This window comes from Xenopus laevis, chromosome 2S (genome assembly GCF_017654675.1).
Source record: "Xenopus laevis strain J_2021 chromosome 2S, Xenopus_laevis_v10.1, whole genome shotgun sequence".
NCBI classification, from domain to species: domain Eukaryota; kingdom Metazoa; phylum Chordata; class Amphibia; order Anura; family Pipidae; genus Xenopus; species Xenopus laevis.
In genome coordinates, this window is record NC_054374.1 from 60,994,861 (window position 1) to 61,022,613 (window position 27,753).

At 39.1% G+C, this 27,753-nt stretch overlaps 1 protein-coding gene across 1 annotated transcript; it reads left to right on the forward strand.

Annotated features, from left to right (window-relative positions):
* The first annotated feature begins 545 nt into the window (after positions 1-545).
* On the forward strand, positions 546-27,625 carry gnai3.S (G protein subunit alpha i3 S homeolog). Its single transcript, NM_001086080.1, has 9 exons — positions 546-723; positions 10,794-10,836; positions 13,585-13,726; positions 14,184-14,341; positions 14,430-14,558; positions 21,083-21,212; positions 21,601-21,754; positions 22,381-22,579; positions 26,601-27,625. The coding sequence occupies exons 1-8, from the start codon at positions 606-608 to the stop codon at positions 22,569-22,571; spliced, it is 1,065 nt and encodes a 354-aa protein (NP_001079549.1). The 5' UTR covers positions 546-605; the 3' UTR covers positions 22,572-22,579; positions 26,601-27,625.
* Positions 27,626-27,753: the final 128 nt, after the last annotated feature.

A 27,753-nucleotide genomic window follows, 5' to 3' on the forward strand; every position in this document is an offset into this window, starting at 1 on the left:
TAGGGTTGCCACCTGGCCGGTAAAAATGATGGTTGATCCCAATGTTATTAATAGGGAAAAAAGATAAATACATAGGAAGGCCAGTATTTTTTTCCAGAAAAGGTGCCAACCCTAAGTCCGACACTGCTGGAAAGAATCAATAGAAAAAGACAAACTATTTAAAAAAAAAAAAACATAAAAAATAAATAATGAAGACCAACTGAAAAAGTGCTTAGAATTGGCTATCCTATAACATACTAAAAGTTAACTGAAAGGTGAACCCTTTAAATGTTCAGAACAAGAATCTATCCTTGGAAACTAAGGACAGCTAGGTGGCTCGTTGCTTGCTGATAACCTACGAAATAAGCTGCCTATTCAGCCAACCAGCTGAAAAGACTCATTTGTGAAAGGCCCGCTAACCACTAAAACAACAACTTAATAGAGACAGTTCAAACAGACGCCTTGACATGTAATGTTGTGTAGACAATCCACCTTCACTTCCTCCTAGTGACAGGAAGTGACGCACAGAGTTGATCGCCGGCAAAGGAAGCGGGGCGAGGCAGTCGACAAGGGAAAAGAAGCAGACAGCTTGGTGCGAGAGGGGGAGATTCTGTGCCGGCTGCACCATGGGCTGCACATTGAGTGCCGAGGATAAGGAGGCTGCCGAGCGAAGTAAAATGATCGATCGGAACCTTCGGGAAGATGGGGAAAAGGCATCCAAGGAGGTGAAACTGCTGCTACTCGGTGAGAAAGATTGGGGAAAGGGTAGTGTCCGGTTGATGAGAGGGAGGGGACCCTGGGCAGCTGAAGGAGAGAGCAGTATATTGTTAAGTTAGCAATGGATCCCGTATGAGCAGTGTGTATAGTTTAGTTCTGCACAGACAAGACCCTCCTTTCTGACATTCTGAATCTATCGGGAAAGCACCTCAAGGCCATTCATGCCCCACTTGTCCTGCACTTTATTTGCTTCTCGCTGACAAACTGGACTGCCTGCTGTAAATCGCAGTTCCCCAGTATAAAGAGGAAGGATTACTATTGTCGTTGTACTGCTGCAGACACTTTTACCATTGTTTCGCCCAGTCGGATTTATCGTCCGTAGTTTTGTGCATAGTCTTCAGAAAAGTGATCAAACTACTACAAATGACTAAAATGTTCCTTTTGTTGGTTTGTGAACACTAAGCTTTAATGTGGATTAGTGTATGACCCTTGTTCCAGTCACTTCTATTATTTTGCTGCTTGTTGATTGTCAGGGGTGTAACTATAGAGGAAGCAGACCCTGCGGTTGCAGGGGGGAGGGGGGCAGGAGTGTAGAGAGCCCAGTGAGCCCCTAATTAAAGGGGAACACCACACAAACATAACAAGCAATTTGAAAAGTAAACATAATTGCAAGCAACTTTGCAATATACATCAATTAGAAAATATGCAGACTTTTCATGATTTTTAATAGTTTGGAACAGTTCCCTAAGCCAAGCCCCTCCTGCTGATCTGTCTGACGACTTTGTTGAGCTGGCTGACTACTGTTACTTTGTATCAACAGCCATCTGTCCTCAGCCTGCATCCTCCAAAACCCACAATTCCCTACAAATGTGATTTCAATAAGGATAGGAACATCACAGTGCAATGCATTGTGGGTTATGTAGTTCATGCATGCTGTCTGTAAGCTTCGGAGTAGTTTTTACAATTTATAACATCAGTGTTTAGTACTTCCTTCCCTGCCAGGATTTCAAATGATGCAGAAAGAGTTAAACAGCTGGATTTCAGCATAGAAAATGGCATTTATTCATGCTTTTTGAAGAAACTGGTAACTGTGATGTGGATATTAGGGGTGTCTGTGTTATGTGGGCCTCTATCAAATTTTGGTTTGGAAGCCAGGGTTCCCCTTTAATGAGCAATTTCAATATATCATAGTAGCAAAAAGTTCTTACCAATATTTGAGGCCCTAATTAAATCTGAATTGCTGCAGGGCCCAGTATTATCTATTTACGCCACATTGTTGTTATCGTAGCATAATCTTACATTTATTCTGCTGATTTGTACAACATTTAGGTTTAGGCTTAGCTTTGGTGAGCCAGCACATCTGGAACATTACCTTGCAAACACGGTTGATTTTAAGCTCATCAGCTGGCAAGTTTAAAAGGGCCACTATCTCCTTTCCATAATTGTATTCCCCACTGTTCTTGTGTAAAGTTTTATGAACCTCTTGTGTTATGGTTCTTAATCTTGTTTCACCTTTACACATTGGGTTAAACCATGGTGGGAGGTGCAGTCCAGCAGCATCTGGGAAACAAAGTTGAAAGAATGTGCTCTCACAAACTGGTATAGAACTGGTGCACCAGTGTCTATAACAGTTTACTTGTCTACCTCCATCTCTGTACAGTGGGTGAAACAATTGTATACTGGGACATCTGACCAACAAGATCATCCAGGACAAATATACCATGAGTGAAAAACCAACTTTGCCAACCCTTGTGTTGTCAGATGTTTCAAGCACACAGTAATAACATATGCAAGGTCTGTCAAATGCATTGTTATGCTGTTGGTTCCTTCTTTCACAGGGCTGTAGATTGTAGGGATGAACCAAATTTACTACTTTAGGATTTGGCGAAATCCCAAATCCTTGACAAAAGATTTGGCCGAATATCGAACCAAATCTGAGTCCTAATTTGCATATGCTGGAAAGTGAAAGGGAAAGTGATTTTTAGTATTCACTTTGGCCATGCACTTGGATTTAGCTGAATGATGGACAAATCTTGAACCGAATCCTGGATTTGATGCATCCCCAATAGAAAGACAATTTAGTTTTGTGTTTTAGCTATCCAGGAGGATTATAAAATAAACAGCAGATGACAAGTAGAATTTAAAGTTCCCTGTACTTTGTCCTTTATGGGATCCCAGCACCCAGTGAATGCTATATTACCTGTGCTCACATAGTAATGTGAATTAGGAAGAGGCACTATGTACAAATTTAAATAGTCATTCTCTCTGTTTCTAATGTATTAATTTAGCCTCTGATTATGAAAACTTGCATACAGATTGTTATACTTTATTTGTAGAGAGAAGTATCCTGTAAGAGGAAGGAAGGATTGCTTAAAAGTGTCTGAGTTTCCCAATGACAAATCTTTGAAAACTGTTTTTCTAGATGTTTTGTTTTTGTTTGTAGTTCCAGAAAGTGCAACGCGAGGGTTCAGCTACAAGTAAAATATATATTTATATATACTTGTAAAAATTAAGATGCAGTTTCCTTTGATCAAAGTACCTCCATAATTGCCTAAACATTTTTCAGGTTTCTTTTTACTTGCAGACATAGTCACTTTTAATTAATGAATAATGTGGTTCAATGTATAGAGTAGCGGGACATTCAGTACCAGTGGATATTAGGTGAAAATTTGCTTGACGGTTGTGTATTGTAATTTTATGTTTCTTAACCTTTTATTTCCCAGGTCATACTTAATTCTGGGTATCCTCTTTAGATATTTATGAATTGGTATAGAATTATATATAGCAGTCCCTTAATGGGGCTGCGTACCCCACTTATCAAAACTAGTTTAAGTAATAGTGCTCGTGCCAAACGTGCTTTTTGTCATTCTAATTAGGAAATATGTATGTTAGACTTGGATTATAGACCTCCTTCCTACTGTGTTTCTTACTACATGACACTTAAAGGCTTATTTACTAAAACTCTACTTTTTCTCAATCTAAAAAAAGGAAAATCAGCCAAGCTTCCAAACCAGAATCCCCTTAATTTGCCAATAATTATTCACGAAAAAATTGCAGCAAGAAAAGTTGCAGCAAAATGTTGCAACAATTTGAATCATGCAACGTTTTTGATTTGCTACTTGAATCATACGTCTTTTTCGAATTGTCACCTGAAAAACTCGAATTTATTGTATTTTCGAACAAAAACCAGCGCAAACTAAAACTATTGAGAATCCTGAAGGTTAAAAACATGTTCCAATTGTTAAAAGGTCCACCTGCCATTGACCTCTACATAATTTCTACAGGTTTTAGCTGGAGTTTTTTCGGATTCAAATTTTTAGCAACTTCAGGGCAGTTTGCGTCAGGCAGATTCAGCCCAACCTCTTTGCACATTTTGCGTCTCTGGGTTGAGCCCTTCTGCAGGGTGCGGGTCAAGAAAACCTTGACCCGCACATCACTAGTTCATTAATCATAATGCATTTATCCTTTAATGCACAGATTCAGTCCTTACCTGGTGTGACTTTTAAACCTACCCAATAAAGGCCCATGACAGATGCCTATTTATGGACAAATAAGCTGCCAACTTGATCTGGAGGTGCAAATGTGGCAGCTTTTTTCCGAATGTGGAAGCCGAGCCTAACCCGCAACAGCTAAGTTTATTATTTGCAATTATTTTAGGTCCATCTCATCAAGTCTTATGAATGGGTGACTTGTACTTTTTTTAAAATTCCTTTTGCATAATCTTACATTTATCAACATTGAGGGGCCTATTAATGAAGCCTCAAACTTTTCTGGTGAGTTTTAAAGGGAAAAAAATCTAATTTTTTTGAGGGAAAAAAAAAAAGCTCAAATCTTTGAAAGCTGCTAAAATCAGAATCTGAAAATTCTCCATCTAAAACCTGTTGAAATTATGTAGAAGTCAATAGCAGATGGTCACTTTAACAATTGGAACATGTTTTTTATCTTTAGGTTTCTCTACAGTTTTTAGCTGTTTGCTTTGATTTTAGTTCATATAATCTGAATTATTCGAGTTTTATGGGCAGCGACTCAAAAAAAAGAAAGTTTTGAAGTGCCAATTTGTAAACAGCGCAGGATTCGAATTGACCATTGGTTTTGTTGTTTTTATTGCACTGATTTTTTCGAGAAAAATTATTGTTAAATTAAGGGGTTTAGGAGTATCAGTCAGATGTTTTAAAAACAGAGTGAGAAAAAGTAGAATTTTAGTAAATAACTCCCCCCTAATCTCATCTGTCACTTAGCTACACATATAATCAGTTTGTCCAGATCCTGCGGCAAGGATTTCTTACCCTGGATGGAAGTAATCGTCATCATAGTTTTGTGTCATCTGCAAATACTGATACATTGATTACTTTGCCTTCCCCAAGTTATTAATGATCAAATTAAATAAAAGTGGAGCCAATACAGCACACTACTCTATATTCTCTGTTTCATGTGGCCATACTGATTACTACTGCCATTTTTCAGAACTTATTTTTGAATGCGCCTAGCTGCAGATGTGAAATGCAGGAGCATGTAAAAGCCACCTTGAATTCATAATCCCTTGTTTAAATATTGGAATTGCATCAACGATACATCGTTCACAAAAGATTTAGCCAGGTCCCTTTAAAAATAAAGATTAATTTGCTGTGCCGTTTGCAGTTGTCTCCTTTAACATTAGAAACTTAAATCCATTGTAAATAAGCCTTTTTTGTGAAATTAAGGCATAAGCCGTAAGGAGTATATGTTAGAGCACCTAATTATCTGCCCCAAAGGAGAACACTGTAAGATGGGCTTTGTGTGTCACATTGATTTACATTCAACCTGCTGAACTATACTGTGGTGAGGATGCTTTATGCTTCGTTTCTCCACCCTTTAGCTTGGAGGACTGAATTTGCTGCAGTGTAATAATGTATATTGGTAGAATTTTTGTTCATGCCCTTTATGTGTTTAACCTAGAAAGCTTCCCTACATGTTTTTCTCATCCAGTTTAACAAAATGAAAAGTCATGAGCGTTTTAATCTCTGCTAACTGGAGCAGAAATGAACAATAATGGTATTTCATAATATCTTGCCTCTTCCACACTCCTCTTGATAAATCCAATATTCCTTCTTCTCTAGGGTCTTCATGATATTGCCTCATGAACCCCACATTCAAGCTCTCTCCTTCTTCCCTTAAATTTATATTTGTTATAATTCCTACCATTCCTATTTGCATTACTGTATCTTTATATGTCTTATATATCTTTATATCTTTCTACTTGACACACAGAAAACATCACAGTCTATAAACAGTATCGACTTATCTCTGGTGTGAATTACTCTTTCAAGAAGTGTGCTTTGTTCCATGTAATGGGACTGGTTTTGTACATGGCAAATATTAATAGTTATTACCTCCCTGCAACTTCTCTGGGTGGCTGAGGAAGGCAGCAGCTCTTTGGCTAGGGACATATGGGGGGCTGAAATCTGCTAGCTGGAATCCACTGGCTGATTCCAGCCCTACTGCAGGCAGTAGCCTCCTCTCTTTTTCATGTTGAATTGGCTTGTCTTGGTTTGGCGAGTTTCAGCGAATTACCGTGAGTCTTGGCATTTTTAGTAGAAATCCGACAGCTTGTTCTCAACAAGTTGTTTCAATATGGAAAAGAGAGGAGGCTACTGCCCGTGGTAGGGCTGAAATCAGCCAGTAGATTTTTCTAGCCGATTTCAGCACTCGTGTGGCCCAAGCCTTTGACAATGTGTCAGTGAAGTCTTGCAGTATACTGCTGCCTCAATCCCAGAATACAGGGTGTTTACATCTCTTTCCAACTTTACAGAGGTGGCTATCAACTCTATGATAATAGAAAAATCTATGATTTGTTCTGGGAGTTCAAATAAATATCTGATAAAGGGACTTTATCAGGCCTTCTAATAAAAAAGAAAGGAAAAAGGCCTTTACCAGGAAGCAGAATGCCCATTATGGTTATGCTGCTCACTTTACTTATTATAAATATACAAAATTTGTATTAGTTGAGGTAAATACATAACAAAACCAATTTCTTAAGTCAACTATGGATAGATATTGTGAATGTTATGACATGCTAAATATGAATATATTGGGTTTGTATTGGACATGGTATTTTTGTTAAGGCTGTCTGATACCATTTCTGGGCAACATTGACAAGCATCGGAGGTTAATTTACAACATTTTCTTTATACCCTGTCTACTATAAAAAAAAAAATAAGCACTAATTAAGCACGGTGGGGTTGTTTTGCCTCCAATATGGATTAATTATATCTTAGTTGAGATCGTTTTTTTCCTGGAGCATCTGTCTGTCAGTGCAGACAATGTGCAGAATTCGGTGTGCATTTTCACACCAAAATCTGGCCTGTATGTGCATTGACAAAGCAGATGCTGTCTGCCTGTGCTTTCTAAAGACTGGGCGTAAGGAGCGTGATATGTTCCTGTACAGGAAGCATGACTAAAGTGTAAAGGGAGAGAAACAATAACAGGATGTGGGACTTTCAGGAAAGATGCCCCTTTAATATATATAATACATAGAAAGTGCTTAGCAAATAAATTGCATAGACTATAACAAGTATTTTAAAATAGTTTGGTCTTAGAACTGGGAAATAACAGTGTTCATAGTTTTATGGTGTCACCTGTTCAGGCTATAACATCTTAGGGAGATCATGATGTTTTGTCCGTGGCAAACAATTCGTTACTTTTTATAATGGATGCCCCATCAGTGTTCTTAAGCCACTCCTTTAAATTATGTCACATGTGGCGTCGAACATACAGTGTATGGAAAACAATGCTGTTTTCTATTAAACTCTGTTAGGGTCCTATCAGACAAGGAGATTAATCGCCTGTGATAAATCTATACTATCAAGGGCAACTAATCTACAGGTATGGGATCCTTTATCTGGAGACACATTATCCAGAAAGTTCTAAATTACAGAAAGGCCTCCTCCCATAGACTCCATTATAATCAAATAATCCACATTTTTAAAAATGATTTCGTTTTTCTCTTTAATAATAAAACAGTAGCTTGTACTTGATCCCAACGAAGATATAATGAATCCTTATTGGAAGCAGAAACAGCCTATTAGGTTTATTTAATATTTATATGATTTTCTAGTAGTCTTTAGGTATGAAGATCCAAATTACGGAAAGACTTGTTATCCAGAAAACACAAGGTCCCGAGCATTCTGGATAATAGGTCTCATACCTGTATATTCTTTTTGCCAATGCTGCATATTTTATGTATTTATTTGCAACAGTTGATTGTTCTAAAGAAACATAGCCTGTAATGTTTCACAGCTGACAATGAGGCCGTGACCACAAAATTCATACACATACAAGGGTAATCATTTGTCAACACTGGGCAAATTTGCCTGTGGGCAGTTACCCATGGCAACCAATCAAATTGTCATATTCATTGTTCTACCTTCAGCTGCGTGAAAAAAGCCAAGTACTGTTTGGTTGCTATGGGTTACTGCCCATGAGCAAATTTACACAATGTTAATAAATGAACCCCAAGACGTCCTCTACACTCACCCATATCTATATTTTTAGTATGTATGTAAGACATTTTATGGCTAAAGCTACTAAAAATGCTCTGCCTATTAGGGTGGTGGCACACAGCGAGATTTAGTTGCCTGCAATAAATCTTCGATACTGTGGGCGACTAATGGGACGATGGGATGGCACAAGCGTTGCTTTGGTTTTCCAAAGTTGCCTCACAAGGAAACTTTGGCAATTGGAAAACGGAAGCGACACGTATACCATCCCTCTAGCGATTCACAGTCTTGCTGGTGGGAAGGCATTTCAGGGTTCAGATCAGTCGCCCGCAGTAGAGAAGATTTAATGCAGACAACTAGATCTCCCCATGTGCCACCACATATATTGTATATTCAAGCTGACCAGCTGCATCAGTCATCCATGTATCTGCCAAGAGATTGCCCTTTTTATTGGATACCACAGGAATGACCTGACACAAGCTGGAATGATCAGAGCTAGTCTAGCACTGCTCTGCTATAGTCTATGACAGGAGCTCACCACTGAATTTAATGAATAGTCTGTAATCCAATGAGGGTGTGACCGCAAAATGCATACAGGCAGTATACTGTTAAGTTCTTTTGGAAACATTCTCACAGTGTTCAAATTGCATTAAAAGGTCCCCAGATTACATTTTATTTGTGCCTAATATCACACAAAAAATCTTAAAAGAATGTCCATATATATGGTTGTATATGGAGCATCTAAAATCATCAGTTCTAAATAAAGTAGCTTTGTGGTGTTGGGAAAAAATGTTATTTGGGCTTTCACCTTATCTGGGGAAACAGTTATCCTTGTACAGCATTGTCCCTTTTTCTGAAAAAATGTACAATCCTGCCAGACTTTGATGATTGACTAAGCCATATTAACAAACTGTACAGTTTTGTTCATTAAATAACAGATAAGAAAATACCAAGTTTAACATCAGTGCTGCCCTTCTTGTTAAAGGAAAGGTAACATCAAAAAAGAAAAGCATTTAAAGTAATACAAATATAATGCACTGGTAAAACTGCTTTGGTTCAGAAATACTACTATTGTTCTATAAATAAGCTGCTGTGTAGCAATGGGGGCAGCCATTCAAAGGAGAAAAGACTCGTGTTACATAGCAGATAAAGATGAACTCTGTAGAGCAAAATGGTGTTATCTGTTGTCCACTATTTAACCTGTGCCATATAGCCTTTTTTCAATTTCCACCATTGCTACACAGCAGCGTGTTTATATTAAACTATAATAGTGTTTTTGAAGCAAAAAGATCAGTTTTTTTAGTGCAGGTAACAGTATATTATATTTTCATTACTTTAAAACACTTTTAATTGTTTTGTGTTACCTTTAGTTCTGTCAGGGTTGTGGATTACTTACAAAAGGGGGCTATATTTGATCTTTATTTAGTAGCACAACCTTTGGAAAGAATAACTAAAATTAAGATATTCTAATGAGTTTCTACCTACCACTTTTTGCAAACTACTCCAGTTCTCCCAAGCTTAAAGAATGTCTTCTCCCAACTGTAGTTTTCCATGCTATTTAGATCTGAACTCTATTGCTGGCTGCTTGACAACAATCCAGAATTTAATCTTAATCGTTACTGAGTGCTTTATGAACTATGCTGTAGGTCATTGGCCTGGTTAAAGCCCTGTGATTTGTGATGGCGGTCCAGCTTTCTGGCACTGGATTCAATATTGCACTGCAAAACTCATTGGCAATCTCTTGATGCCATGCAGGGTTGGCAGGGCAACCCCCAACACATCAGCAGTGGCAAAGCTGGCATAAAAAGATGCCTATATTTTTGGCCACTGCTCAGTAGGAAAACATTGCTGCATGAGAAAATCTGATGATGGCATTCAGTCTGGGCTTCCAGAACAATCTAGGAGAACAAGCTGGCATCCATCAAAAATCTCAACCCATCCTAACACAAAATGATCATAAGTAGTAATGAGCAAAATATTTTTCCACCAAAATAATGCCTGAGTGACAAAAATTGTCACACAATAAAAAAAAAAAAAAAAGCATTTAGGCGAATTCTCACTGTTTGCAAATTTTTGACAAAGCGAACGGGTCAGATTCGACCATCACAAATCACAAGTAGAGTTGAACTGTTCTTTCGAAAATAAATGAAGCTAACCAGAGTTGACTACGCTTCCTCTGGCACATTACATTTGACTGACAGCATGAATTATTATATGCAGCCAGGCCTACTATCTGTCAGCATAGCACCACCCACTGCTTGTGCTCAATAGCAAGCTCCACCCTCCACACTGTAGAATATAGGCAAGGTTTCACTGTATGTGAGGGGAAAAAAACACATTCTACAAATTTGCTTTCTGGAATCTGTTTTTACGTTTGGGTGTCTGTGTAATGTAATTTCAAGTGATCTGAAATTAAATGAATCTTTTGTGATTGGTAGGAATGAATACATAATAAATATGGGACGATAAATGTTGCTATTCTGTAACCATTATTACCTTAGACATATTAGAAACAATTGCATTTTGTGAAAACGTTGTTTCCGCTTCATATAAACTTGTGAAATCATTAAGCCAGAAAGACCAGTAGTATAACAACTGTCCATTTTAACATTTTTCCTGTAGGTGCTGGTGAGTCTGGGAAAAGCACCATTGTGAAGCAAATGAAGTAAGTATCGATCTCTTTTAGGTACTGAAAAGTGCTCTTCTGTCCATGGGTTTAACAGTTTTAAGTTTGTCCTATTGATGAACTGGTTTGCTATGGTAGATGGGAAAAGTAATTTATTCGCACCTAGACTCACTGACACTTAAAGCTGAAGGCTCATTGTTTGTCAAACCCTGTTTTAAAGCAATCTGTCTTTCATTTTGGAAAGTACATTAGACCAGCAGAGTGCTATGAATATATGTAGTTCATCACAAGGCTTGCTCAGATCACTCTCAATATCTCTCAATGACTTGATGTGAGACTTAAGGACATATTTATTAAGTCGTAATAAGCCTCAGCCAGTATAAAATGTGGTATACTTTGGTATTGTTGTCCTTATGTATTCTATAATATACTGCAGTAAGATCATGGAAAATATTAAAGCCTGATTTAACCCTGGGTTAAAAGCCAATCGAACACTTTGTTGCGGTAAATCTGATGTAAAAATAATTTACACCTGCAACACACATCAAAATGAATTGTTTTTTTTAAAAACATGCATGGAGATGCATGGTGTATTTTAGTGATACTCGTTACCCAGCTTTTTGAATATGACTTAGGGGGTTATTTATCAAGATCTGTTTTTTGTTTTGTTTTAAAGGGGTGGTTCACCTTCAAACAACTAGTTGGTTTCAGATAGATCACCAGAAATAACAACTTTTTCCAGTGACTTTCTATTTTCTGTTTTTTAATATTGAAGTGTAAAGTGTAATTTTTCACCTTCTGAAGCAGTCCTGGGAGGGGGGGGGGGGTGTTGTGGACCCTGTAAACTGTTTTAAATTGATACATTTAGTTGATACATTTCTTATCTTTGTCCCTGCTGAGCAGAATCTCTGGGTTTCATTACAGGCAACTGTTTTGAATTGAACTGATACAATAGTTGCTGATACTCCAGAGATGCTGCCAAGAAATGTATCAACTAAATGTTGCAATATTGTAACAGTTCAGGGCCTGCACCTGAGTTGCCAGACAAACACCACAGACAGGAACATTCAACTTATATTTTGGAAAAACAGTAAAAAATAAATAATGGAGAGTAATTGAAAAAAAGTCTTTATTTCTGGGGAACAATCTGAAAGCAACTGAAATGAAAAAAGTGTTTGGAAGGTGAACAACCCCTTTAAGTAAAAAAAAGTCTGACCAAACTAGAATCCATGATTTGACTTTATTTATCATTGAAAAAACTCGATAAAACCTGTTCAGGAAAAAAACTTGAAAAATTTGGGTTTTATGCCCGAGATGCTTGAATTTTTCGTTAAATTGCTCTAACCCCCGTTTTTTTTGGGGGCGATTTTTGGCCAAAACTCTGTGCAGACCATGATATCTTTAAATTGCACTTCTACAGGACTCCAACATCTTGGAGAAGGAGTATTTTTGTATTCTGACTTTTAGCAGACTCTGGGTATAATAAATCGTGAAAGAAAATTCGATTTTTTGTTTTTTTGTTGTTGTTTTTTTTAATTTTTTGAGTTGTGGGCATTTGGACTTGAAAAAATAACCCCCTTAGCATGCTTCATTCAATTATTTTGCCTATTGCTTTATTACCCTGGTTTATATTAAAAGAGAACTGGAAGCTGAAATGTAATTGGATGTTAAATAAATAAATCATGCCTACAGAATACACATTTTCTCAAGCAGTGAAGAAAACACAATTCCAGGCTATTTCTTCTACATATCTGCACATTGAGAGCACTGCAATACCCTTGTGAGTGTGTACATGGAGTAGATCAAACAGAGAATGCACATTTCCCAGTATTGTTTTAGCATAAGAAAGCTCACTAATGAACCATTTATAGCTCAAAAAACTAAAGGAAACCTGTTTTTAAAAGTAATCCTTTAAAAACCATTACATAGTTAATGCAATGATAGTTCCATTTTAAGGTCTTTACAATTTTACTTGCAATTCAGCCTTGCGTAAGCCAGGGGAAGTTGTGCTTATCACTAAGCTTTTTAATTTAAAGTGACCCTGACTTGAAAAAAGCTTTGTGTTTCTGTATTATGTAGCAGCGTGAAAGCCAGGATCCAACATCTTATTTTTCCACTAAAGATGAGTTTAGAATTGTATTCAACATGTACGGTACTCTATAAATTAGGCTTGTGTTTGGAAAGGATTCTGCTAGTTAATTGAAGAAAAAATTATTTTGGTAACATTAAAGAAGAACTATAGGTGCAATACATACCAGTAATCAACATAAACTCCTAAAAGAATTCTGATTTGGCCCCTTTGAGGGCTGAGTCTGCTCTTATTGTATACAAAGAAAGTTATTGTGATTTATTAGCCTGTCAAAACCTCTCCAAATATATTTTTGGTAGGTTATGTGAATGCAGATCTACCTTTATATAAATGATTGTGTCACAGAACAGTCCATTCAGCTGAATATGGTAAGAGATTTGCTGGTCTGCACAAAATTATTATTGACAAACTACACTGACATTACATGTCAGCCCAAACACAGTACGAAGCCCCATACTAATCCTTGAGGCATAGGGCTCAGGATATGTCTTGCATTCATAGGTACAACCAAAGAAGCTCCTTGTAAATGACATTCAAGTAGATGGTGACCAACATTATATGGATTGTGTCAGCACACCTTTCACTGCTGTAAAGTTTTCCACACCATACCAGAGGTGGAGAGCAGGTTATACTGAATATGTCATGATGATGAAAATTGTATAGGCATATAAACTTTCTTTTTTTAATATTGTTTCTAGAATTATCCATGAGGATGGATACTCCGAGGAAGAATGCCGGCAGTACAAAGTGGTCGTATACAGTAACACTATTCAGTCAATCATCGCTATAATCCGAGCCATGGGAAGGCTAAGGATTGATTTTGGAGATGTGGCTAGAGCTGTGAGTGATGAACTGTTGATTCATAAGACGCATTTGAGGTTCCAGAAACACAACCCATTAACGGCAGCAGCACAAAAGTGTCAGGAGAGTCCATAACTTGTCAACACCTATGGATATATTAGAATAGTCTGCCACATTATGACTGTCATGTTGTTTTCCCAGCCACATAGCATCAGATGAAAGATAGGTGATTAGTGAGCAACCAATCTGGTAACCTGAAAACTTTGCAGTCCAAAGTAACATGTTCTTAACAAGTGTGTATTAGTAGTATGGAGTAGTACTTGGAATAATTGATATTTAATTATTGGTGAAAAGTTCCAGAGAATGAAGTTAGCTAACATTATAGTGTGTGTATGTCCACCAATCCGGTTCATTATACATGTTACTTTTAGTGTTTTGCAGCAGATAAATTGAGAATTATTTTTTTTATAAATGCTTACATTTTTTTCTTTGACAGGATGATGCTCGACAGCTCTTTGTGTTGGCCAGTAGTGCTGAGGAGGGAGTTATGTCTCCAGAACTTGCAGGTGTAATTCAGAGGCTGTGGGAAGATTCTGGAGTTCAGGCCTGTTTCAGCCGTTCCCGTGAATACCAACTTAATGACTCTGCTTCATAGTAAGTAAGAATAAGCAAATGCAGTTTAAGCAAAAAAAAATTTTTTGGCATAGGTTATTTATATGCAACCTACTGAATAATTTTGCAGCTATCTGAATGACATTGAAAGGATTGCCCAAGGCAGCTACATTCCTACTCAGCAGGATGTACTTCGAACGCGGGTCAAGACTACAGGGATTGTGGAGACCCATTTCACTTTCAAGGACCTGTATTTTAAGTGAGTTGCAGATTTTCATAGTATTCAATTTATGTAACTTCTCATGCCCTTCTCCTGCTAACTCATCCCTCTGCAGCTCTTGTGCCTCACATATGCAGTTCTGTACACTCCCACCACTTCTCTCTTGCCATCTTGATTTTGCATCTCTGCTTCACTAATATCTTCTATGGCCTTGTTCCTGTGTGCTTTCCCTTCCTTTTTTAAGGTTACCCAATGCAGACTAATGTGTGCTAGCATGGCCTACAGGGAGTGTCAATGAATAAGTACCCTTAAAAAGGAATCCAGTGGCACCACTGTTGTCATTTATTAGATAACAATGGTGGTAAAAATGCCTATGAGCCCATGATTAAGCACCCTGAGGGGTGCGAAATGCGAAGGATGGATGGAGATGCAGCTATATTTTTAACTTTTCTACCAATAAATGTATTTTTTAACTGAATATCTATGGTCTTGTGGATCCGTGAGTGTCGGTCAGCTCTGCTTCCTTATCTTCTGCTGTACCGCTCCCTAAAGCTGGGGGTCTGGGGCTGGTGCACCCGGACCACTTTCACTGTTTGGTGAGTTACTTTACAAATAACTCTGGAGCACCTTGTTCTCCCCTAACTATTTGAGGTAAAAATGCCACTGCCACATATCACTTCTCCTGCGGACAACTTATCTCCCCAAGAATGTCAATCGTCTGTATGTTGGCATGCGTGTCATGTTTTCTGAGATCGCCTGAAGTTTCCTTGTGAGACAACTTCAGGTGATTTCGGAAAACAAAGCAACACACATGGCATCCCACCTGCGATTTGCATTCTTGTGCCAACACCCTAAGAACACTAATGACTGAACAGCTGTTTCAGAAAAACAAATGCAGACCAATGTATTAATACATTGCTACTTGTAGGTGCCTAAAAACAGTAACAGCAAAAATTAAAGTGTTTTAAAGTAATTAAATATTATGTACCTTTACCCTACAATAGTAAATGTGTGTGTGAGGTTTAGAAAGAGTACTATATTTCCCAAGCCACCCATGGCAGCAATTCACCAATATGAGTATTCCCGCCCCACAGGCCACTGGACAGGAACGGGTTAACTTAATTAGCCTATAACATCGGCCCCACCGCCTTCCCCCGCTGGGTCATTTATTCACCAGGGTAGCCGATAGCTTATGTTGGCTTGGAGGTACTGCTGTGACTGTTTGGCGCAGAGGGATCCTTAGAAAGTGATACCCGGAAGTGCGCACAACACCCTTCAGAGCTTCAGGATCCGCTTGGTCTGCGGTCATTGCGGCTTGCGTCACATGGCAAACAGCACTTCCGCATTAGTACAAGGAGCGTCTCCTGCTCAATGCACATGGAGGACGTTTTGCGTTCTAGCTGGATCGCATGTTCGTTCCAAGGTGAATGTCGCTTCCGAATTCGGCGCTTTGAGAAACAACATGCTGGAAGTTACTGAGGATAGAAAGTGTTAAGGAAAGCTCTTAGGAGTGCCACAAGTGGAGCGTCCAAAGTGATTTGACTGCTTGCATTTTTTGAACAGCCTGGCTCTGGAAAGGGGGTTCAGCCTAAAGTCTCTGGGTAAGCTGAAGACAAGGATGTGTTTTTTTTTTTTTAATCGGCAAGAGGTAAAAAGGGGCTAATTAGGATTTTATTTATTTATTTAGTCTCTCTGCCCCTGGAGATATGCCTAAAGAGAAAAGTCATCAGAAAAAGGAAGTAGCCATCTACCGAACAGCCTTCTATTGCTGAACCGCAAACCTCTTCACTCCCTCAATTGGAGGCTTTAGTCTCTCTCATAAAGCAAGCGGTGGTGCAGGGGGTACAGGAAGCATCAACCTCTGGTGTAGCTCGGAAATCTAAATGAACAAGAGAGGTTCTTTATGACTCCCTGTCAGAAGTTTGTGAAGAAGAGTTGTATGACCCTCCGGATGTCCAGTCTGATCTGAGGAGGGAGAGCTTCTTTCGGAAGTGGAATCAAATTTTGATACAGCGGTAGTGGATGGCTTAATCAAAGCAGTAAGGAAAACTTTACATTTGTCAGAAGAGCTGCCAAAGAGTTCTTCAGCTGACAAGCTATTGCCTTCAGTAAAGAAGCGTGCAGCGATTTTTCCGATGCATGATTTCATTAAAGAGTTAATCAATTCAGAGTGGAAGAAAACAGAAAAAAGAGTTGTAATTCAAGGGAAGTTTTCTAAAAAATACCCAATGGATGAAGCTAATGCAAAACTATGGGATAATCCACCGAAAGTGGATGCAGATTGGCTCGGAAGACTACACTACCTGTAGATGATGCGGTTGCATTCAAAGATCCAATGGAGAAAAGAATGGAATTTGACCTAAAGAAAGGCTGGAGCCTCCTGTAGACCGGCAGTGGCATTGATCTCAACTTCAAGAGCCATGAAGATATGATATGGGTGAATAATTTGGAGGAGGCTGTGGCCACGAATGTTAAGACATCAACATTGCGAGAGATGCTGTCTGATCTTAAAGTGGCGGTTGACTTTGTGACTGAGGCTTCATTAGATCTGGTCCATCTGGCAGCAAGGTCGATGGCTCTTTCGGTGGCAGCAAGAAGGGCTCTGTGGCTGAAGCCCTGGCTGGCAAACTTGGCCTCAAAGACAAATTTATGTCAGCTCCCTTATGAAGGGGAAAGATTATTTGGTGAGAATTTGGATTCGATTATAAAAAAGTGTCAGGAGGCAAAAGCATTTTCTTGCCACAAGAGAAAAGATTAGACTAGACCAGAGTCACCCGGGAATACTGTAGATCCTTTCGGAATTCTAAACAATATAGACCTGGAAGGTCACAAGGGAGACAGACATCCTGGAGAGATACGAAAGGAGAGTCTCAGCAACCAGCCAGAAAGAATACCTCCTTTGGAGCTTCCTCGACCAGAATACTATGAAATCTGGCCGGCCCAAAAAATTCGAGATCATTGGGTCTTACAGATTATAAAGGAAGGATATCGGCTGGAATTTTCAAGGATTCCAAAGCTGGAAGTTTTTCGGATTTCATCAATTCCAGGTGTTCAAGGAGCAAGACGAATATTTCAGGATTATGTAGATCAGCTGCTGGAGATAGGAGCAGTGGAACCAGTGCCTCTTCTAGAGCAGTGGCGAGGTTTCTACTCAAAGCTCTTTCTATTCAGGAAGGCATCAGGAGACTTCAGACCAGTGCTGGATTTACGTCCATTAAATCAGTTTATAAATTGCAGAAAATTCAAGATGGAAGTAGCAGTTTCCCCGCAAGTATGGATAGTCAAGTTAGACCTCAAGGATGCATACTTTCATGTCCCGATATACAGCTACCACAGAAAATCTCTGCGGTTCATGTTTCAAGATCAGCATGTGCAATTCACATGTCTACCGTTCAGCCTCTCCACATCTCCGAGAACTTTCACAAAAGTTCTAGTGACTATAATAGCCCTCCTGAGTGTGGAAAGGGTGTCCGCTTTCCACTATCTAGACGACATCTTGTTGGTCGCCGATTCAAGGGAGGAGGCAGGATGAAGCAGGGACAGGGCGATTGCTGTACTTCAGGAGTTTGGTTGGGTAATAAATTGCCAAAAAAGCCAGTTAGTGCCAACACAAAACCTTGTATTTCTGGGTGCAGAATTGGACATGCTCCAGGGGACAGTGTCGCTTCCAGAACAAAAGACATCACAGATTATAGACAAAGTAGGATCCTTCATACGGAAGTTGGAGGTGTCTGTCAAGGAATGTATGTCCCTTCTAGGACTTCTTTCCTCTACGATACAGATGGTGCACTGGGCGAGATAGCACAAGACCTGTAGATATTTTTTCTGAAGTCTGGAGTAACCATTCCCCTGAAGTTGAGTCAGCGTCTTCTTATTCCAGAACAGGTGAGAGCAAGTCTGGAGTGGTGGTTGGTTCTGCAAAACCTAGCAAGAGGGTTGCCGTTAGCACAACCGAAGTTTATGACCATAACCACGGATGCATCTCTGACAGGCTGGGGTGCGATGCTAGACGATGTTTCCGCTCAAGGGCAGTGGAATCTGGGTCAACTTCCCTCCAATCTATTGGAACTGAAGGCGATAAAAATGGGATTGATGGCCTTAGCAGAAAAGATTACTCACAAATGGGTAAAGATTTGTTCGGGCAATTCTTCAGCAGTGGCATATGTCCGAAAACAAAGAGGAACAAGGAGTGGTCAGTTGCTCAAGGAAGTAGAGACCATCATATCATGGGCAGAAGTGAACCTAGGTCTCACCGCCATTTATGTCCCAGGAAGAGCAAATGTGCAGGCCGACTTTCTAAGTCGGAATAGACCCTGGAGAGTAGTGTCTGAAACCTGCAGTGTTCCAAGACATAGTACAGGAGATGGGAAACCCAGAGGTAGACCTGATGGCCTCGGATCAGAATTTCAAATGCAGGACATTCTTTTCAAGATACCCGTCTCTGAAGACCAGTGGAGTTGATGCGTTGATCCAGAACTGGAAAGAGATATTCGGGTATGTTTTTCCACCCTTTCCAATGATTTGGCGGGTCTTGAACAAAATAGACATGGAAGAGGCCTTCGTAGTTGCAGTGGTTCCGTATTGGCCGAGACACCCTTGGTTCCCTCTTCTGAGGCAGATGGCAGTGTATCCTCCAATGAGGTTGCCACTTCTAAGAGACCTGTTGATGCAGGGTCCGATACCCTTTCAGGATGTGGGCCGTCTGTCGCGGACGGCATGGAAATTGAAAGGCAGAGGCTCAAGAAGGCAGGATGTGGGGCTGAATTAACGGATTTATTGTTGAAATCCAGGAAAAAGTCTACGTCAAATCAATATTACCTAGTGTGGGCTTGTTTTGTTAAGTTTGCGGAGAATTCAGGATTCGATCCGAGGATACCGTCTGCAGTGTCAGTGGTACATTTCCTCTGTGCGGGATTTCGAAGAGGTCTGGGAGTAAGTACTTTGAGAGGTCAAATCTCAGCCCTTTCATCATTAATCGGCAAGACTTTAGCTGAAGAGACGATGGTAATACGGGTTTTCAATGCTTTGAAGAGTGAGGATTTGCCTTTGGTCTTAAAGGCATTAACATCAGCTCCGTTTGAACCCATTGAAAGCACCTCAGATTGGCATGTTACAATGAAAGTACTGTTTCTGGTGGCGATCACTTCAGCCTGCAGAATAGGAGAGAAACAGGCCTTGTCAGCGAAAGAGCCAGATACGGTGATCTTTCCAGATAAAGTTGTTCTAAGACTGGCATTTCAGTTTCTTCCTAAAGTGATGTCTCAATTTGACTTTTGGAATTGACTTTACCATCATTTTGCCCAAATCCAAGTAATAAGCAAGAATGAGAGTGGCATACTCTAGATCTAGTTCAAGCTTTGTCTTATTATTTGACTCGTACGAATTCTTGGAGGAAGACTGACAGATTATTTGTTTGTGATTCCTAGAGGTCCAAGAAAAGGAATGGCGCCTTCGAAATCGACGATTAGCCGTTGGATCGTTGGTTGTATGATATTCTCATACCACAAAGCAGGCCAGGGCTCCGCCAGAAGCGATTTGTAATGCAGCGAGATGGTCTTCCTTACATACATTTATAAGGCATTATAAACTAAATGTGCTTTTATACCAAGATGCTAGATTTAGGAGGAATGTCTTACAGTCTGTGTTGCATTCATAATAAAAAACACTTAAGCATTGTTGTCCCTCCCTTCTTTCTTAGTGCTATGGGAATTCTCATATTGGTGAATTGCTGCCATGGGTGGCTTGGGAAATAGAGAAATTTATTTTACTTACCATAATTTCTATTTCCAAGTCACCTTCCATGGCAGCATTCACCAATCTCCCTCCCTTCTGAAGCTAAGAAACATAGACAAAGGTGGAAGGCGGTGGGGTGGATGTTATAGGCTAATTAAGTTAACCCATTCCTGTCCAGTTACCTGTGGGGCGGGAATACTCATATTGGTGAATGCTGCCATGGAAAGTGACTTGCAAATAGAAATTACGGTAAGTAAAATACATTTCTCTATTTCATATAAACAAACCACTTTGATAATCACGGGGCAGCCATTCAAGATGAAAAAAGGTAAAGGCACAGGTTTACATAGAAGATCACAGATAATCTCTTTAGAAAACAATTGCATTCTGGTAGATTTTGCTTGTATGTTGGAAAGACCAGGTAGCATTCCACTCCTGTTTCCCACTATCTCTCATTTAGAGAGATGCTCTTGTTTTTGCCTGTTCCTATTGTTAAATTGTTGAAGGAAAAGTAAGACCGGTCTTAAACCATAAGAGGCATCCACAGATCACTCTCTGCTACAGAGCCAAGAGCCTCTCTAAATTGCCCCCCACTTTCTTGTGCCTTCTCCTGAAATGCTTAATTGTGCAGCAGGGCCGGTATGTCTGTCATTCAGTTAGAAATTCCACTGCTCTGACCAGCCGAATGAACACAGAAAACAAGGACCAAATCAGCTGTCAGTGCACATGCTCTACCAGGATTACAATGCTTTATTACGTCTGTTTAATATTCATTTGCATTCTTTATCTGATAATTTAAATATGTTTCTTGTATTTGTGTTTTGTTACAGAATGTTTGATGTGGGTGGTCAGAGGTCAGAAAGGAAGAAATGGATCCATTGTTTTGAGGGAGTTACTGCAATCATTTTTTGTGTGGCACTCAGTGATTACGACTTACTGCTGGCTGAAGATGAGGAGATGGTGAGCACAGTTTTTATGTATTGTTTCTTTTAAATCAATTTTTTCCTTTTATATTCCCTCCAGTAATAAGCAGTGCAAGTTTTCATAATATTTGTTAAAAGTTTGGAAACTTGTGTTTCTTATAGGAATGTTTGGTTACTTGTGTTTTTTTTTAATTATTGTTATTCAAGTAAAAGTCTTTTTTTTGGGGGAGATTTGTTGCCAGCAAGAGCACAGATGTAACCATGGGCAAAAAACACTTTTTTCATGTCTAAAAAAAATAGGCAACTCGCATGTTTGCATACGGCTTGATTTACTGAACTTCTGTTGAATATGGGGTTATACTGTCCCCTCAAAAGTAGCTATATGGTAAGTTGCATTTAATCTGAGTATTAACTCATTTTTCCAGAATCGGATGCATGAAAGCATGAAATTGTTTGATAGCATCTGCAACAACAAGTGGTTCATAGACACCTCAATCATCCTCTTCCTTAACAAAAAGGACCTGTTTGAAGAAAAGATCTCCAGGAGCCCCCTTACTATTTGCTACCCAGAATACTCAGGTAGACTTTCTCAAGTGAACATGCTCCTCCAGTAGTTTCCTGCATTGAAATCTATTTTTTTCAAAAGAGCAAACTTATTTAATTTTGAAATTTGATGCGAGGCTAGCCATTTTCTTACTTCCCATGTGCCCTCAGCATGTGCTCTGATATACTTGTCACTGTACTGCAAGTTGGAGTGAAATCACCCCCACCCCTCTATTTCCCTTCCCAGCAGCCTATCAATGGAACCAGAAGGTAACCAATCCTTGATGCTTGCATTGTTAAAAATGCTCACATACTTCAAGTGGTAGCTATGAAAATAGCACTCAATAATAAAACAGCAATGTCTGGCTCGTTCAAGTTATGACTTCTCCAATTATATTGAGATGGAGAAACAATAGCTTATCTGAAAAACGTTCCATTGTGAAGTGCTGGCTCTTTGTGAAAGCACAGGATTAGGCACAATGACCAGAGATGGCTGCTTATACCCTTATATTACAGCTAAACTAAAGTACATTTATTGGTTCAAGAAAAACATTTTAAACAGGGGCATTCACTATTTGGCATGCTCAGTGTAATTTAGTAATAACAAATTCACAGAATCCCTTTAAGGTTTTTTTAAAATCTTTTCTGGAACATTACTTTAGGGTCTAACACCTATGAAGAAGCTGCAGCCTACATTCAGTGCCAGTTTGAGGACTTGAACCGGAGGAAAGACACAAAGGAAATATACACACATTTCACATGTGCCACGGATACCAAGAACGTTCAGTTTGTATTTGATGCAGTCACAGATGTCATAATTAAGAGCAATCTAATGGAGTGTGGCCTGTATTAGTCCTGATGGTAAGTAAATTCATAATTTTACTTGCCATCATCTTTTACACGAAAGACTTAAATGTTTGTGTTTGCCAGACATTGTTGGGCTCATTGACTGGAATAATAAAAAAAGTTCAATATGTTTGGGGATGGTGTTTAAAAACAAATGCAGTAGTGGATCCTTATAACTAATTATTTTTTCCACTATAAGTTATTTATGCTGTGATAGCAGGGAGCTCTATCTGATGCAGCATTTAACTGTACTTCACAATCCCCACAGGCTGTATGAGCTCCTTAAAGTGCTGTAATACATGGAATTAAAGCAAAACCCTTTGGCACTAAGAATGACAGAAAAATATGATTTGTGATGCATGGTCCTAATATATTTTACATGATCACCCACTAGCTCCAGTATAAGCATACATATAGTTATGTTTAAGTGTTATTTTGATTTGGTCAGTATGTGGGATCAACACCTTAGGCTGACCATGGATAGGAATCATCTGGCAAGTTTCAAGTAGTGCGAAAGGCATAGTATGGAGATAGCAGATGAGACATTTAGGCCTGATTAGGCTATATGATTGATACTAGAAGCCAGGAAGTTTGCACTTTTTTGGCAAGTCCGTGTGGGTGCAGATTACTGGTATATTTTACTATGTGGTATAGTTTTAAAACAAATCCTTATTTCTGTAGCAAGCAAGAGGGCACAATATCCTCATAACTTTAAGAGAATATGCCTCCAAAGGTATCAGTAGTATCCATTCATCTCCCATAGCATTCAATATAAGCAAATAATTCTAATTTTAAAAAAAAAAAATTCCCCCTTATAATTAAACAATAGCGTGTAAATGAGGGTAACATAGCAACATGGCTCTACATTAGTAGCAAAAACGTTTTTTGAGTTGGTTTAATTTTAAAAACTCAAACTATGCTGGAAGAATCTGCGGCAAGGGGTAAGTATGGAGTACAGGGCATTGCCCCTGGGGGGGGTAGTTAGCCTGGGGGGAGGAGGGAGGGGGTCTACCTGGAGTGAGGGTACTGTTTTTTTTCCCCACACAGGTTGAATTCTCCTTTAAGGCATGGAGATTCAAATTTCTGAAAGATCCCTTATCCGGAAAGTCCCAGGCATTCAGGATAATAGATCCTATAGCTGTATAGATAAAAACCTTTCCTGGTTTCTTGGATTATGTAATGCTCAGTCTATGCTAGGCAGAGACCCCGGTGTGCAGCCTTTCCCCTTTAATATTAAATCAATCTAGTTACAGTGTTCAGTAGTATAGCAAAGTAGTATAGCAAACTGTGGTTTGTGGTATGATTCATAGATTATAATCTTCCATGTAGTGGGTGGAGGGAGGGGTTTTAGCAAGAAGAATCTTGTTCCACTTTATATAACTTGCAATAATATAGCAGTAAATTAAATATCATTAGTTAAGAGAGAATTTGAGATGCTGACAGCAATAAACGAGGCTGTCTGATACAGGAAAAGGACCACCAAAGTGGTTTTCAGCTATTGATCAAACTTTAGGAGGAATTTACGTCACTGTCCATGCTCTGTTGATTCTGCGCTGGTACAGTTCTAGTATCATTTTATTGTTCTTCAGTTCTTTAACTGATTTAATCAAACACTCGGTCCAGTTTTGACAATAAGGCCAGAATGGTTGGGCATGGATGGAACCCAAGATTGCAGCATATCTGTTTTAACTGAAATTGTGATCTACATTTGCCTCATTTTGCTGCACGTGGAACTGAGAGGAGCTACAGCTCTAGAATGAAACTTCAAAATGGTTCTATGTGGTTTTCAGAGTCTGCACTATGAAGAAATAGTAAAGTTGTGGGCCGTTGGCAAGATGATTAAACAAATGTATTTTGTTTCTATATACAGAAACATTGTTAAAAAAAAAAGTCTTAAAGGAGAAATGTCACTGTTTTCTTGTTTAGCTATCAAATAATTGTTTTTTTTGTAGGCGTTTTCATACCCTGCTTTCCCGGCCACACCAAACAAACACTGCTTGCTGTGTCGCTGAAAGATTTCACCTGCAGATTTAAAATAATATCTTACCTGATACTCCAGGCCGGTGCTCCTGTTCTTAGAAAACTGCACCAATCCTCTCCTTTTGCTTCTGCTTTCTTCTTTCGCTCCAGGCCAACACATGTGTAGTGGAGTGAAAAGGCTGGCTTTTTGCTTTAAAGGGATACTGTCATGGGAAAAAAATATTTTTTCAAAATGAATCAGTTAATAGTGCTGCTCCAGCAGAATTCTGCACTGAAATCCATTTCTCAAAAGAGCAAACAGATTTTTTTATATTCAATTTTGAAATCTGACATGGGGCTAGTCATATTGTCAATTTCCCAGCTGCCCAAGTCATGTGACTTGTGCTCTGATAAACTTCAATCACTCTTTACTGCTGTACTGCAAATTGGAGTGATATCACCCGCCTCCCTTTCCCCCCCAGCAGCCAAACAAAAGAACAATGGGAAGGTAACCAGAAAGCAGCTCCCTAACACAAGATAACAGCTGCCTGGTAGATCTAAGAACAACACTCAATAGTAAAAACCAATGTCCCACTGAGACGCATTGCTGGGAAATTGACAAAATGTCTAGCCCCATGTCAGATTTCAAAATTGAATATAAAAAAATCTGTTTGCTCTTTTGAGAAATGGTTTTCAGTGCAGAATTCTGCTGGAGTAGCACTATTTACTGATGCGTTTTGAAAAAAAACATGTTTTCTGATGACCGTATCCCTTTAAGCCTGGCTTTTAACTCTCCTGCCCTTTGCCTGCCTGTTGCAAAGATGTAAGAAGTGGGCGGAGCACTGTCCCAAGGTATCAGGTAAGTGATTATAATTACAGCAGGTTCCTGACATTTGGCACCCCCACCAGCTAGAACTTTCTTTCTGCAAAGAAACTGGCACAGCGGATGGCAGGACAATTTTATGTAGTGTTGCACAATTACAAACTATGTACGTCTCAAATTGAATATTTTTTTTAAAACAAATGATCAAACAGCCACTGCAACTGGCTGTATGTTTATATTAGCTACAGTTCCTCCTTTACTTTTTACATGTCCCGCAAACAGGTTCCGCTTTTATGTATGCTGTGTTAGGTTTCTTGGCAACAATCAGTGTGGCACTGAAAGGGTCAAATCATTGTAGTACAAAGATTATGTGTAAGAACCACTTCTCATTTTTTATTAAAAAAAAGGAACATTGAAAATGAAACCTGATACACTGTAGACACTTCTCGATTTAAGAAATGTAAAGTTTTCAATACATTTCACCATGAGGGTAGTGGTATTTACAGACTCTTCCTGCATGCTTACACAGGTATGGGAGCCATTATCCAGAAACCTGTTATCCAGAAAGCTCTGAATTATGGAAAGGCTGTGTCCCATTTTATCCAAATAATCCAAAATGTTAAAATAGATTTCCTTTTTCTCTATAATAATACAATACCTTGTACTTGATCTAAAGTAAGGTATAATTAATCCATATAGGAAGCAAAACCAGCCTATTGGGTTTATTTAATGTTTACATGATTTTATAGAAGAAGATCCAAATTACAAGATCTGTTATCCAGAAACCCCCAGGTCCTTTGCATTCTGGATAACCGGTCCCATACCTGTAGTATGTTTATTATAGTTTATTTTGTAATGGCAATTGCTGCTTAACTAATGAAATTAATCCCCCCCCATATGTAGATAAGTTCAGTGTAAATGAGGAGTCTGGCGTATGTGTGTGTAAATAAATAAAAGCAGGAAATGTCAAAACCGTTTTTTACACCTTCACACTCATTTACCTCAATGTGCATTAGGTCTGCAAACCATTTCAGCATTTTAGTGTTGTTCTTGCAGCAGAGATTTTAGATGTATAGAAAGAGCAGAAAGCTGCAGGTTTATAGGAGGAAATGTACAGACACAACATTTGTGTGTACAAAAAGAATCTCTAAGGCAATGTGACTAAAGTGAAACGCACATTAACAGAATGAAAACTATTTTTTGCCTGAATCTGTTCTTTTAATAAGATAATTTACCCGTGTTTTTTCTTTGCAGATGTTGCAGGGGAGACTGTATTGTCTCAGTTTGATTTCAGGACCATTTGCTTGAGTAAAGAGGAATCCCTGCAGTGCAAGATGTCCCTGTTTTAGTTTTCATTGGGAATCCTGTCTTGCACATCTAAGGTGTCTGACCCTGAGCTGTGAGCCCCATCTTTTCTATGACATTACCACTATCAGCACACCAAGCATTTCTCCCACCTTATGAAATGGACTGTTTCTGAACCTTTGTAAATGCAGCATCAATCCTTTCCACCTGTATTAGAATATCAGAAGAATCCGTATGATGACATCTTTTGTTAGGACCCCTCTGTTTTTAAAGTAGGCCGCAGTCAGACTGTTTCTTCTTCTTTTCTCTGTGGCCAGGATTTGTCCTTGAGCTATGCACTGCTCAGAGATCACAGCACCCATATGAATACTGGACTTTATAACTGTTTCTTGCACTCACCATGATTACTTAACCTGCTTTGTGCCATTGTTTTATACTAAAACTTCTCCTTAAAACGGAGGAGCAACTTTCATTCACAATAAGCCACGACTGGTTGGCGGCTGTTACATGAAATTCATTCTCTTGTTTACTATTGTGCCTCAGCAGATATCTGCTCGTACTTTCCTCTCCTAAATTTGTTTCAGTCCTTTCCTGCTTCTTTCTCTGTGTATTATTCTCTCACTGGGCTGCTATTTCAGCCACCACTGTTAACAATAATAATAATAATGCATCTCTATTTTCTGCCCCGTTTGTGCAGTGGGCACTTCCTTCCTGCTCTGCATGCTTTCCTGTCTTGTGCCAAACTCCCATGTGATGGTTTTTTTTTTTTTAGTTTTTAAATGTATTTTACATTCCTTAATGTGTGCACTGGCACACATACATTAATCAATAATATTTTTTCCCACTTGGCATTCATTAATCATTCCTCGGCCATCCATTCATTGTAATCAGTGTTTCATTTTACACTGTCACTCCTGTACATTGCTCTGCACTCCAACACTGTCTTGTACACAGTATTAAAATGGTGAGACATGCAACATGTGTTCTCTTTCTTTATGCTTTATTCTGCTCTTTGGTGTAGAAAGGTATCAGTGCAGTTTACATTGCTACTAGAATGTTTCTCTCTTTGCCTAAGAAATGATGGCATATATATTGTGGCTTT

What these genes read in the sequence shown, in the direction of transcription:
- gnai3.S (NM_001086080.1), top strand. Translation starts at nt 606, where the DNA reads ATGGGCTGCACATTGAGTGCCGAGGATAAGGAGGCTGCCGAGCGAAGT. An exon ending in GGTGAAACTGCTGCTACTCG is followed by an intron (nt 724 to 10,793) that starts GTGAGAAAGATT and finishes TTTTTCCTGTAG; the next exon opens with GTGCTGGTGAGTCTGGGAAA. An exon ending in TTGGAGATGTGGCTAGAGCT is followed by an intron (nt 13,727 to 14,183) that starts GTGAGTGATGAA and finishes TTTCTTTGACAG; the next exon opens with GATGATGCTCGACAGCTCTT.